Source organism: Magallana gigas, chromosome 10 (genome assembly GCF_963853765.1).
Source record: "Magallana gigas chromosome 10, xbMagGiga1.1, whole genome shotgun sequence".
NCBI lineage: Eukaryota > Metazoa > Mollusca > Bivalvia > Ostreida > Ostreidae > Magallana > Magallana gigas.
Window position 1 is genome coordinate 2,579,919 of NC_088862.1, and position 12,933 is coordinate 2,592,851.

The 12,933-nt window shown below is 31.7% G+C and overlaps 1 protein-coding gene across 1 annotated transcript; it reads right to left on the reverse strand.

Moving 5' to 3' along the window:
• Positions 1 to 250: 250 nt before the first annotated feature.
• LOC105318810 (uncharacterized) lies at positions 251 to 7,446 on the reverse strand. Its single transcript, XM_011416094.4, has 11 exons — positions 7,286 to 7,446; positions 6,888 to 7,133; positions 6,366 to 6,467; positions 5,823 to 5,936; positions 4,818 to 4,913; positions 4,067 to 4,174; positions 3,638 to 3,739; positions 3,163 to 3,260; positions 2,546 to 2,709; positions 1,324 to 1,441; positions 251 to 426 (listed from the first exon to the last, which is right to left on the reverse strand). The coding sequence occupies exons 1-11, from the start codon at positions 7,341 to 7,343 to the stop codon at positions 349 to 351; spliced, it is 1,284 nt and encodes a 427-aa protein (XP_011414396.3). The 5' UTR covers positions 7,344 to 7,446; the 3' UTR covers positions 251 to 348.
• Between the last annotated feature and the right edge of the window lie 5,487 nt (positions 7,447 to 12,933).

Below are 12,933 nucleotides of genomic sequence, written 5' to 3' on the forward strand. Positions count from 1 at the left end.
TTATGATTTGTTCTTTTTTTGGATAAAATATTAGCATTGATCTACGACACGGGAAAACCCTCCATATAATTTTATTCTAGTTTTAATCTTATACAGTATTTACGCGAATATCAGTTGACTGTTTTGTTTAATTGACTTTACTGAATCATTTCACTTTACTTTTTGCTCCGTCTTTACATGTATATCAGGAAACACAGTTATTGTTATTTTAAAATATTGCTATTTCACAACATTCTGACACAAGATAATATATTTTTGAATGCATTTTATTTCAGTTGCTTCCGTTAAGGAACATGAGTTCGTTGTAAACGGATGAACATAGGGTTGTATCCTGGCGGTGGTAAAAGCCTAGTGAGCCTGGGCCCGCCCAATGACACAACACGCGATCTGTTCGCTATCGGGATGGTTGTGATCGCCTTGCAGAATCTAAAAATACACAACACAATTAGATAAATAGCAGAAATACTATCTGACTGCTTACAAGTTTTTACAATCAATGAAGCCACAAAGGTCCACAATGTTTTTGAATCAATTTATCCAAAAAGATTATAAAAACTGCTTTTAAATTATAAAATCAATGAAATCAAATCACAAATTTTCTTTCGTTAACGATGTGATCAATGACTAATCTAATGATAACCAATACATACTCCCAAGTCACCGATGGTGATTTTTTTTCCTATATATCTAGTAAAAATCTAGTTGAAAACACAAATATTCGATCATTTACAATTAAAGTTACCCATTGAATCGCTAATTTTCTATATATTTAATCATCGGAAATCATTTATATATATTTATCACACGTTTAGTTCAATATACGTTGGATATCACTCATTGGATAAATTTTTGATATTCCACTGTTCTTACGCCAGAATTCATAATTAAATAATTAGCTTCAGGCAGGTGATGGACGTAGCATAAAAAACTTACGAAACCATTCAGTTGAAAAGTGTAGAATTTTAAATGTGAAACATTTAATGCTGTTTTTCTCCCATGAAATTATAAAAAACATGCTCAAAAAGGAATGTTTATTTGTTTATATGTAAGGAACTTTTTTTCCCTTCGTAACGTTGTTGACGTCTTGTAGTTAATGTGTTGTGCGGCTCACTTTTATAAAAAGGATTGAGGTTTAACAAAACTCGTGGTAAAACATGTAATAAAAAAGAATCTCTCATGATTTGTGAGGGTATATGTTTTTTATCCAACTCATTGTGTGTTCGGGGTTAGAAAACACACAACTCGCTGGATAAATCATATACCATTGCAAATCACGAGATATTCTATAAACATATACGTATATAAAAGTTAATTGTTACTTACCACAAGAGAGCGTCCCAAAATACCGTCGGTCAAATCAATATGCAGCCAATCAAACGCTCTGCTGGAATGAACCGCACCACTGGCATCATCAACGATATCACCTAGATCCCCGGGGTTTCTGTATGTAAAGATGAATCTTTAAGTATCCTTTCATTCACAACTTAATTATTTTTCAAGTAAAACAAAGAGAGCATTAACGGTTTTAGGCATTAAATAAAATCTTTTCTTAATCAACGTCCTTTTGTCAGCAGATAAAAGACATTGAAATTTAAACTTGAATTACATTTTCATACAATAATCTGATTCCATGTTTAACAGTTTTCGATTTGCTTGGATAAAATGTCGAGAATGACATAAGAGGGCTGTTTGGAAATTGAGACATTTACTCTTATTCCTGGGTGCCTTTGATGTGTAAAAATGTGACTCATACCACTAGGCTAAGTAGGATTTATTTTGTTGGTAACTTGTATCTTTAATTATGTTAATTCATTTATGTTTAAGTTAATTATTTTGTGGAGTCAGAAGCTAACATTCTGGGTAATTCTTGCTAAGCTTACTTTCACTGTTCAAGACAAAAGCAAAGAGGGGAGATGTGTTTACTTCGGTGTAAAGACAAATTAACAAGCACTGTGTGATATGTGTATTTTGATTGTTTTGCTTATTGCAATGATAGATGAGCGAGTAAACAAATTTTATTATCAAATGTTATGTAAATGTGTCATTTGATAAAGTTTTTGAATGAGAAACAGATAAACCTGTATTTATTAGACAAAGGAAAGGGGAAGGAAATGCTACATAAAAACGAGAAATAAAGAGTACTGGGAGTCCATGTATGATAATGATATTTACATTTTACATGTGTGATAAACAGTTTTTATCAACATTTTTAGGAATTGTCAACGTTAATGTATATATATGCTGAGACCAAAGTGGAAATAGATAACCTCAACACAGTTCAGAGTGCTACACATATATTCCAATTTTTACTAAAATTTGTCACTTAAAAAGGAAAATATTTGTGATGTCTGATAAACATCCAAACAACCCTTTTAAATCATATTGACACGAGTAACCGAGTCGTTGGTCAGAAAAAGTTGAAATAAACCCATAACTAAGTCTGCAAGCAATTGCTGCCTGTGAAATTAACAGATCGTTTCGATAAACCGGAAATAACACTTGCACGTAATTGGGGCGTGTTCGATATACCTGAAATGATACTTACTCGTGATTAGGGGCGTGTTCGTAGTGATACAGCTCCCCAACGGAGCCACAGCCCTGGGACATATCACCGTACTCGTGTATTTGTAGGCCGTGTCTGTGATGGGCCAAGTCCTCGCTTGTGTTGAAGCCGCTCAGATTGAGCTCCATATGTACAGTGCCGCATCCCTGTCAAATATTGAGATTGTGATCATCATGGTTTACAAATATATATTTTAATCGGTGATTGTATATGATCACGTCATTGATGAAGTTCAACTATTTTATGCATGGGTTGTGCACCGCTCTCATGATTAAGAGCAAGCTTCTAGATTGGGTTCTATATAGTGTTAACGGATCATGAAAATAAATAGATCAGATAAAAAACTTCAGTTTTTTTATCTTTTTTTTATGCAAATGAATATTAATTATTTTCATTCTTGAGAAAAAAATAAAAGTTAGAAAATGAAATATTATGAAAGTAGCAATTTTCCGTTCTAAAAAGACAAAAATCGTTTGAAATGCTGGGTTTTTTGGCAAAAAAGTAACAAATTAAACTGAAAAAAGGGGCATGCTATCTGTAAACAATTTAATTTATATGAACATTTAGTGCTTGCTTTGAGAACATCATTGTTGTATTACCTGCTGTGATATACGAATGCTACCGTGAACGCGGTGATGGAGTGAGGACACCATGTGGGTATTGGGCTCTATTTCACAGTGAGCATAGTGCATCTCAGCTAAAAAAGATAACAATCAAATTGGCAATACCCATTTATCTTCACAATTTATTAAGATAGTATCGAACACCTCAAACTGTAAGGAACCCTCGATCGAAATAAACAATAAAATCAAGGATAATTCTATAAACTTTTTCTTTCCCGATCTCGTTACCTAACGACGTAGCACAATGGGTTAGACCGTAAAATACAAATCTATCTAGAACTTCTATAATTTCTGCTTTTCCAAAAAAAAAAAAATCAAAAAACTGTGGAAGTATTTTGAATACAAAATAACTTAAACAACTTTAATATCGACAGGTGTCCAATACTACCTTAAATAGCATACACATAAATACGGATAAAACCAAAGACATATTTGATAATTATACACATACGTGGTGTGGGGTGTTCTGGTATGTCCATGAAGAAATCAAAGTGAACTATAAATCGCCTCGTTGTTCTAGTTACACTCTTAATTGGCGATGTTCCATTGAATACTGTCATAAAAACAAAATATTGATCATTAGGCAAGCAACGAACACACGAATGCAAACAACTTTAAAACTTGTTTCTTATAAAATGGAATTTACTGTATACATACGATATTGGAGACATAAAGAATTCAATAGAATGTTTTAGGTTTCCAATATTATAGAATAATATCAAAAGAGGCTCAGAAAAAAAAAAATGGAAATCTACTTATTTTAGCAGTTTGACAACACCCTCTCTTAAAATGAGACATTTAAATAACACTGTTAATTTTAGCAAAAATAGGATTTTCCCCACTTTATTATAACAGCTTTATAAATAATTGAGGATCCTACCAGGGATGATGGCCCCAGCGGGCTCTCCGGGGTGATCAGAGATATCCACGAAGAAGTTCATGTTTACGTTGAAGTCTCTGGTTTCACGGAAGACGCTAATAACTGGCTCTGTCAGAAAGAGATGCGGATAGCATACATCATATCACAACTATAAATCAAGTTATTATTAACAATCAGTTTAAGTAGTGGAGTAAAATAAGGCAATTTTTTAACACATTTAACATCACCTTATCATCCTCAGAATACTTTTAGGGTTACTCAAGTGACTGTCGTATCCAGGTATTTTTTATACGACGTGATAAAAGTTCGGTTAAAATTTTCAGTTCAGATGACATGCAAAATTATTGTACAAGTACAGTTGAGAGGCTTCAGAAGAAACATAGAGGTCATATTTTACAAAGGAGTGGAAAACAACAGATTTTGTCAAAATTTTGGGGGAAATTTCGAGGCAGAAAAGGGGGTTCTCTTGCACTTGGGTCTACGGCTTTGCCAGCTATGACAAACATTTTGATATGTATACTTTGATAGAATTTGATTGAGTATATAATTTTCAGTGACTGTTAGATTGTGTCTATTAGGTACATTTCAATTCTATTCTAATGTTTGCAAAAAACAAACCTTAATCCTCCTCAGAATCATGCAGTTAATAATATCCCATGTTTTAAATGTGCTTCAAATGAGCCATTAGGAATTCAAGATAACATTTCAACAGTGTTAGATTTGAAAGACTACAAATTTGTATCTCAATTACCTGGCGTATCCTCCGCGTCCACGAAGAAGTCCAGATGGACCCGAAAGTCCCTGGTCTCCCGGATCACACTCCTGACAGGCGTGTTCGGGTCGACAACTGTGTTAGAAAAGAATGAACTTTTGTTACTGGAAATTTCCTATTTTACGTGGGACAGTACTTAGTTCCGCGATTCTGCAGTTTTGTATCAAATTAATATTGCGGAAATAAAAAATCAAGTTCACCAATTTTTTTGGTTATAATTCCCTTTGTTATAAGGTCAGAACTGTCTGAAAATTTTAAAATCAGCGAGAGTTACCTCTCGTGATTCTACGCGGAAATAATTTCCTCGTGTTTATTTAAAAATCTACACCATGCATATTTAAAATATTTTTCATTAAAAGGGTTTTCTTTTCTATAACTCCAACCCTCTATCAGCAAAATTTACATTACATTACATTTTAGAATGGAATTTGATATGTCAAATCAGTTTTTCAATCAATCTGATATTTTTGTCAAAAATGTTAAACCAACAGAAAAAGCAAATAATGTCAAAAGCAGCGATTAGTGAAAATAAGGTATGTTGAAGCAAATCAAATATGTACGAACATTATAATAGCCTTTCTACCCAGTGTACACAAAAAGGAGTTATTAATTTTTTTTTCTTAATTTTGTTTGAATGTGAAATAGATAAATATATTTTAAATTTTTAAATTCAAATTTAAATGTTTTCCGTCTTCTGCGGTTGAATATATAATAGATAAATATATTTTCAATAATCTTATTTGTACATAATATGATGACACATTTTCAAGAACGTAAAATGCTACCTATAAAGCATGGTTAAAAAGGTAGCTTTAAAGTTATTTGTTTCAGTTGCCCTTCGACCTTTCAACTGTCTACAGGGTTATTTTCACTCTTCTCCACTTACAAACAGTCTCGCCCTGGTTTTTTTTTTATCAAAAGAAATATATATGATTTTAGAAATTTGAATTTGCCCGCTGACAACATGGACAACAGGGCAGTTACCTTGAGTTGTTACGGCCCCGGGCTGTCCGGGATGCTCGGGGATGTCCAGGAAGATGTTGAAATGGACCCGCCAACGAGACGTCTGGCGGACGGCGGTTCTGACTGGTGTTGGTTCTAAAAATGAAATGATGACGTTTCATTCCTTCATTTGTCATGCACATTGACTTTTATTTGATGTACGTTTTTATTTACCATTTGATGTTTTATTATATCTTTTTGCAAGCATGATTAAATTGTGATATTGTTTTGGACATGATTTTTATTTATTTTACTTAATATAAACATGATAGAGGATATATTCCGAGTAAAGAGTTTTGCCTAAAATCCTTAATACCCAATAGACTCGATCATTTTAAAATTAAAATGTAAAACGTTCCTTATCAAAGAATACATAGATAAATATATTGTCTTGCAAATTAATTGAAGAAAAACATAGCAAAAACCATTTTGAATAATAATAATAAAATTGATAAAATCAAACTTCATCTGATACAAATAATTTTCTGTGAGGCATGTGTAAGTAATGTTTATTCTTATCCTCACCGTGCACGGGCTCATCCGGGACGTCCAGGAAAAAGTTCATAGTCACGTTGAAATCCCGGGTCTGCCTCAGCACAGACTTAAAAGGATGGTCCCTGTCAATCTCTACAAATGTAAAAGAAGTTCATTTTCTAGTTTACAGACACATTAACGATTCAGAGTGAAACACCATTTCCTAGGTAAATTAATCGATAAGCTAGAAATACGTCGCGATGGAAAAAAAAAGGAATCGAAACAATGGCCTCTTTTGGAACTCGATTCATATTTGGTTGTATTCTTATTATTTTGAAACAATATGCTGTTCATATTGATCAAGATAAAAAACATATCGGTTTTTTTTGTAAGAATTATTGTTTTGGGGGTATTTTTCAATATCTGGTGAAATTATTCATTTTATTAATTAACTTTTATATTCACGCATACTTATCTACAGTGTTTAAGAATTTTTTTCATTTTCCCTAATATGCTGTGTCCCCCAATATTCATATCAAAAATGCAACAAAAAATAGTAATTTTTCTAAATACCCTGAACGACAACACTGCCGTCATCGCCTGGATGGTCCGGGATATCCATGAAGAAGTTGAGTTTGACCCGGAATCTCCTGGTATTCCTGTAGACAGTCCTGATGGGGCCAGTGTGGGGTGCGGCAGTGGTAACGTGAAGAAGTTCATCGTGCTCGTGGAGTTTCTCCCAGACGGCGCTCAGGTTGGCCTTCAGAAGGTTGACTTCATCCTGGAGATGTGAGATGTCCGCTCTGTATGTCGCTTCATCTAAAAAGGGAACATGTAAAACGTGCTAAATCAAGTTCTCATTACTTTTATTGTTGAGAATTTATTCGGTAATGACAATGATAATAATAGAAAGAACCAAAATATCAAATAAAAGATTTAATGGTCAGTATCAAAACTAATTCATATCTTACCAACAGGGAATCCCCAGCAGGAACAGATCAAAATCGCAAACACCAGTAGCTGTGTCATTATGTCCTGATCAAAAACCACAGCAATAACGGGCAGCGAACGCTCGCTTCACATAAGAGCCTTGTTAAATAATCACTTTAAGTATTTTATCCAATGACAGGGCAACTCTAGTGACAGCATTAAGTGGCTCATATAGCAAGCATCCGGTTCACTTTTCTCAATATATTTATTTATTTCGTCTAGCATTATATTTCTATATCATTTCTACATGCTCAAAACTTATTTAAGCGTGTATCATGTTTTGCTTTTTTCCACAAAATACAAAAAAATAGTGTTTAAATATCTCAGATTAAATTATGAATATAAGAAGACATAATGCTTTGTTATCATATCACGTTTTACAAGCTATATTTTATTGAAATTGAACATATATAAATCATTAAGACAATATTGTCCGTGAAAAGAATTTTAAACAATAAAATGTAGAGTCTGTTGAAATATATAAAACCTACATTAAGCTTTCGAAAAGAACAGTTTTTAAAGGGATTTTGTATGTTTTTTTGAATAGAATTGGTACAGACAAACCATGCTGTAATCACTCAAATATAGAACAAATGAGATAACTGATAAACTACTTTTAATTATGCAATATTAACGTTAAGAAATATTTCTTAAATCAATATTTCAAAAAAAACAAAAACACACACCTTTTTGATATATTTCCAAAAAGCATTTTAACTAAATAGCTATACATCATTATTAATGATTTAATAATAGTATATAATTTATCTGATGGCATTATTATTGTTGGTACATCTTTAATAGCGTTTAAAAAAAAAAAGAAATGGAAATAACTAATTTTATTAAAATCTAATATAGTTATGTTGACAATGTGTATTGTATTATGCTTCTTTAAAGAACCAATTAATATGTTAATAAATATTTTTATGACTTAATTTATTTGCTTTTCATTTCAATTTAATGAATTCAAATAAGATTCCCAATGAAATATCAATAATTTTTTTTCATATCACCTTACACCTTACAGAAACATTTTCATTGTGTTTTGCTATACAGAAACATATACATGGTGTTTTGCTATACAGAAACATTGTAAATCGAGTTCTTATTTTAACATTCAAGCTTCCAAAAAAGGAATGCAGCAAATAAGTAGAAATAAAAGCTGCAATGCAGATTTAATTCATGAGTGCCAGATATCCTGTTATGCACTATACAAGTCAAAAGGACTCATTAAAATTTTGCTTACTTAGAACAAATCCAATATGTCTCAAGGTTAGACGTTGTGATATTTGCGTCTTTAAAACTGTTCGACTTTCAGTCTCAAAGTGCTCGATGACATGGTTTTTGATCTTTCGATGTGAATGACCTAAGTTGGAACATGCAGACGCTGATTAACGTGTCAAGTGCTACTTCATTTTGTTATAAAACGGTCCATGACCTTAAAAAACGATGGGTTGGCAGTAATTTTAAAATCAGACCTTAATAAGAAATGTCGAATGCGCCCCCTTCCCCCTAAAAGGAAATTTCTAATTATAATGAAGTTCCCATGAATCCACGACGCACTTTAAGTCAAGGTTGCCTAGAACTCTTTTTCATTATTGCGATATCAATGTACTATAATAAACGTACTTTAAAACTGTACATGTAGTAAATTGTAAAAATACATTTCATTTATTTTTTTTTTTTGAATCAATATAAAAGTTAAGAGATAAAAGTTAGGCACAATAAGATAAAAAAAAAAGCGAAAAAAAACATGCAAGCCAAAAAAAAACCCTTGAAGTACTGGATCACGAAATTTCAATAATGAATATTTTTTAGAATGAAACATCCCTTTATCGATGCTTATAAATTTAATATGAAACAACATCAATATTTTTTTCGTTTTTTCTCAGCTTCCTCTTAAAAAATATTACTAGTAAAGAACGTTCATATATCATCCAAAATCCCAATTAAACTTTTCTTGGGGGAAAAGTTTTAATTAATGAACAAGTCTTAAAAGCAAACGATATTAATAAGAAAACTAGTGTGTTAAAGACCAGTAGTTAGATATTGAATTACCAAACAACATCTTCCTTTTGAATTAATTTTGGTAAATAAATATCATTTTTTTTTTACAAATGGCTCATGGTGTAATATCTTAAACAAAAATAAATGAAAATTAAAACAAAGAAAACCACAAATTCAGTTTATCGTAAAAGTTAACGTTGCAAAACGTACCTTTTTCAAAAAAAAGTTTCTATGCATAAAAGCAACCTTCTGCTATGATAATCAGTCAATAGCAATACCTAATGGATGTTTACAATAGAGCACGTTCTCTAATAATACAGACAAACAAAATATAATCCAATATACAGTTTATTTGAACGTCATTATCCGCTTGTCTTACTTCAATGAAAGTATATTACATATGTATATAAGCCATATCACCATTAAATTATGATGAAAAGGGATATCAACAACAACAATAAACACATATTGAAATTTCAGATAATCCATTTTTTGAAATGAAAAAGAAATGTTTGAATTGTTTAGAAACGTCCTACTTTAAAACATCAAACATTAAAAAGATTTCACAATCAATATACTTATCAGCCACGATTTACCTGCATTGTACATGCGCGTTAAAACTTTTATTGCTTTTGTTTTTAACAACCTAGTTTGTTTAGAGGTAGAAACAAATAATTAAATGACCTTCATTTTTGTCGGAAAAATAGGTTTTCAATTCAAAGTAAACATATGATATTGCTACTAGTTCTAAAATTTCAAAACAATTTTTCCTTAATGGAATGTTTACTATATTCTTCCTGCTACATTTTTGCAAGCTAAACTTACAGCAAACACATTCAAATGCGACCTCTTTATTGTTATGTAATGTCAGCAAATACAATCTTCCACTTAGTCGCATGCTGAATGACGTTTTTCATACTAATTGCTAGACCATAATTGTCTACGGACTTTTCCGTTTTTTCCTATTAACACAAAGAGCACATAGCGGGTGTGCCGGTCAGCAGAGGATGCTCACTCCTCCTAGGCACGTGATCCTACCTCTGTCTTTTTAAAGGTCCGTGTTGCTCTGCTTTGAATTTGTATTTCATTTTATGGATTTTTGAGATTATTGACAGTTTGTTGTTGTCATGTTTTCATTAATAGATTTGGAAATTATTTTAAAGAATACTAACTTTATTTCCGACTTTACATACTAAACGTACACTATTCTTGATATTTTTTTTTTTACAAAACAAATTTATTTATTGATAAAGATAAACTTTTCAAACTATATGTATAGAACCATTGTTTTAAAGGGACAGTGCTCCATTGCATAGATAATAATTATCGATACGGATGAAACCTTTATCACAAAACTAATTGGCTTTTATTTATGTCAATACCAGCTCAGAGTCATAGTCGTGTATTACAATACATCTAAATTTTCTTTAGTTTACTTGTAATCGATATTAACACCTACCCAGTTTCACCCGTTGAGTTAATGATTTGAATAGATTGCATCATGTTTGACATTTTATAAATCCAATTAAAATATTTCAATTAAATTTTTAAGTTTTTAAAAGACTTATACAGCGTTTATCAATCTATGAAATCAACTTAAACGGTTTTGTAATTCATATTTAAACATTAATCGTTCGTTTTTTTGTCTCTCTAAAACTGCATTTGGACGACCTTTTGAAGTACTGCACATCTAATGTTTGTGTTTTTTAAGAGTGTTTGATGGCCGTAGCCGTTTTAAACTTTATTGATCTCCTCTAAAAGAAAAGAAAAAAACATGTATAAAAATATGAAGAATATACCCAAAATAATAAAAAAATATGTTTGAATGTTTACTTTTCCGAATAATAGTTTATAGCAAAACAAAAATCTTAGATATTTAGATAAATTTGATACTTATTATGTTGACCAACCAGCCTCTTTTAAACTTATAGCGCATCATAAATCATCTCAATTCATCTCCAACTTCAACTTAAGCCATCTTTAATTCCATTTTTTTTGCCAAAAACTAATGTATTTCCAAATGTGTTCTAGCTACTGCTTAATTTGCACAGTCGAAAGTTACATTATATGTGGGTAGCCTTTTATTATATTTGGTTATTTAGTTTACAAAATAAACTTATCTTCAATGAAATCAAACATATACAACAGACTCATAAAAAGACAAGAAAGACAATAGTTGAATGATAAATAATAAGAATTTTATTGGATTCGTTCTTTTCTTCCTGCAATAAATAACCCCAATACGATGACTTTTTCCATGGATGCTGATCCTTGGACTTGTTTAATTGCAGTTCAATTGCTAGTTGTTATAGAGGAGGATTGTCGTTGGCCAAATATCCATCTTATACACTAACAACCCCGTCCACTGTTTCCATATATATTATCATAACAGTAACTTGATCCAAAGAGTAGCATAGAGTTTGATCTGATCATCTGCGCCTGGCAACGAGATACACGTAGAGAAATGACTGGGGTCATTTTTAGACGAAGGATAATGACCCCCTCCTCATTATTCAATGCTGAAAATAACCACGGGTCATTGTTCTGCGTGAAAAAATGACCTTTAGTCTGAAGAAAAAGTGTAATTTTTATAAAAATGAGCACACTCTTCATGAAGAAACGTGACCTTGGTAGAATAATGACCCACTCCTAGATTAAAGTTTCTTCAGTTGAATTTTTTAATAAATTTGAAATAGTCTTTACAATATTGGACACATTTAGATGTGATAAAAGCCCTCAGACCCTTGTGATAAATATAAAGAAACTTCTTCTACCTAACACGTTTGTTTTTAATTCGTGTGATCAAAAACAAGGGGGTTATAAACCCTTCAAATGAGCTCAAACCCCTGATCAACGTTTTTAGGAACAATCTCTTCTTATTTTACTCGATCAGCGTTTATAATCTATTGAATATCTACTATTGCCGGGTACTCTTTACACATTTGCTTTAAAAATAAAGTCTATTCATGATCAAAAATACAACATTACAAAAATGTTTAGAATACAGGTGCATATGTATTACGTAGAAGAGAACAAAACTAACGAAAAATGATTTTTTTAAATCACTTTCCCCCAGAAATGTTAATAAAAACTACATGTATATATCTTCCTACGTTACCTGCCTTTATAGTCTTCTTCACAAAAATATGTGCATGTATTATTCTTCGATTGACAATTCAATCACCAATGAATATTGCTAACATTATTACAACAATCATTCTTTTATGATTTTTATTCGTTAATTATCACACACCTGTCTCATTGTGTATGAATTTATTTCTTTGTCCCCTACCGGTTTTCACAGGAGGGGACTATAGCTTTCCTCTGCATCCGTCAGTCCGTCAGTCTGTCTGTCTGTCCCACTTTAGTTTTCCACACTTTATTTCTTTATGCGTGTGAGGAATAATATGAAATTTGCTTTTTATTACGGAATGGCTTTTCAACAGTAGCAACATTTGCACAGAGTTCTAACCACACAAGTGTAACCCTGGCAATTCTTTGCCAATGCAATTGTAAAATCGCGATAAAATAAAGTTTAGGAAGCTGTGCATAAATTTTGTAAATCAAATATCGTTTTTAAATAATAAAGCTATATAATGTGTTGTTTAAACTTATTCATGGT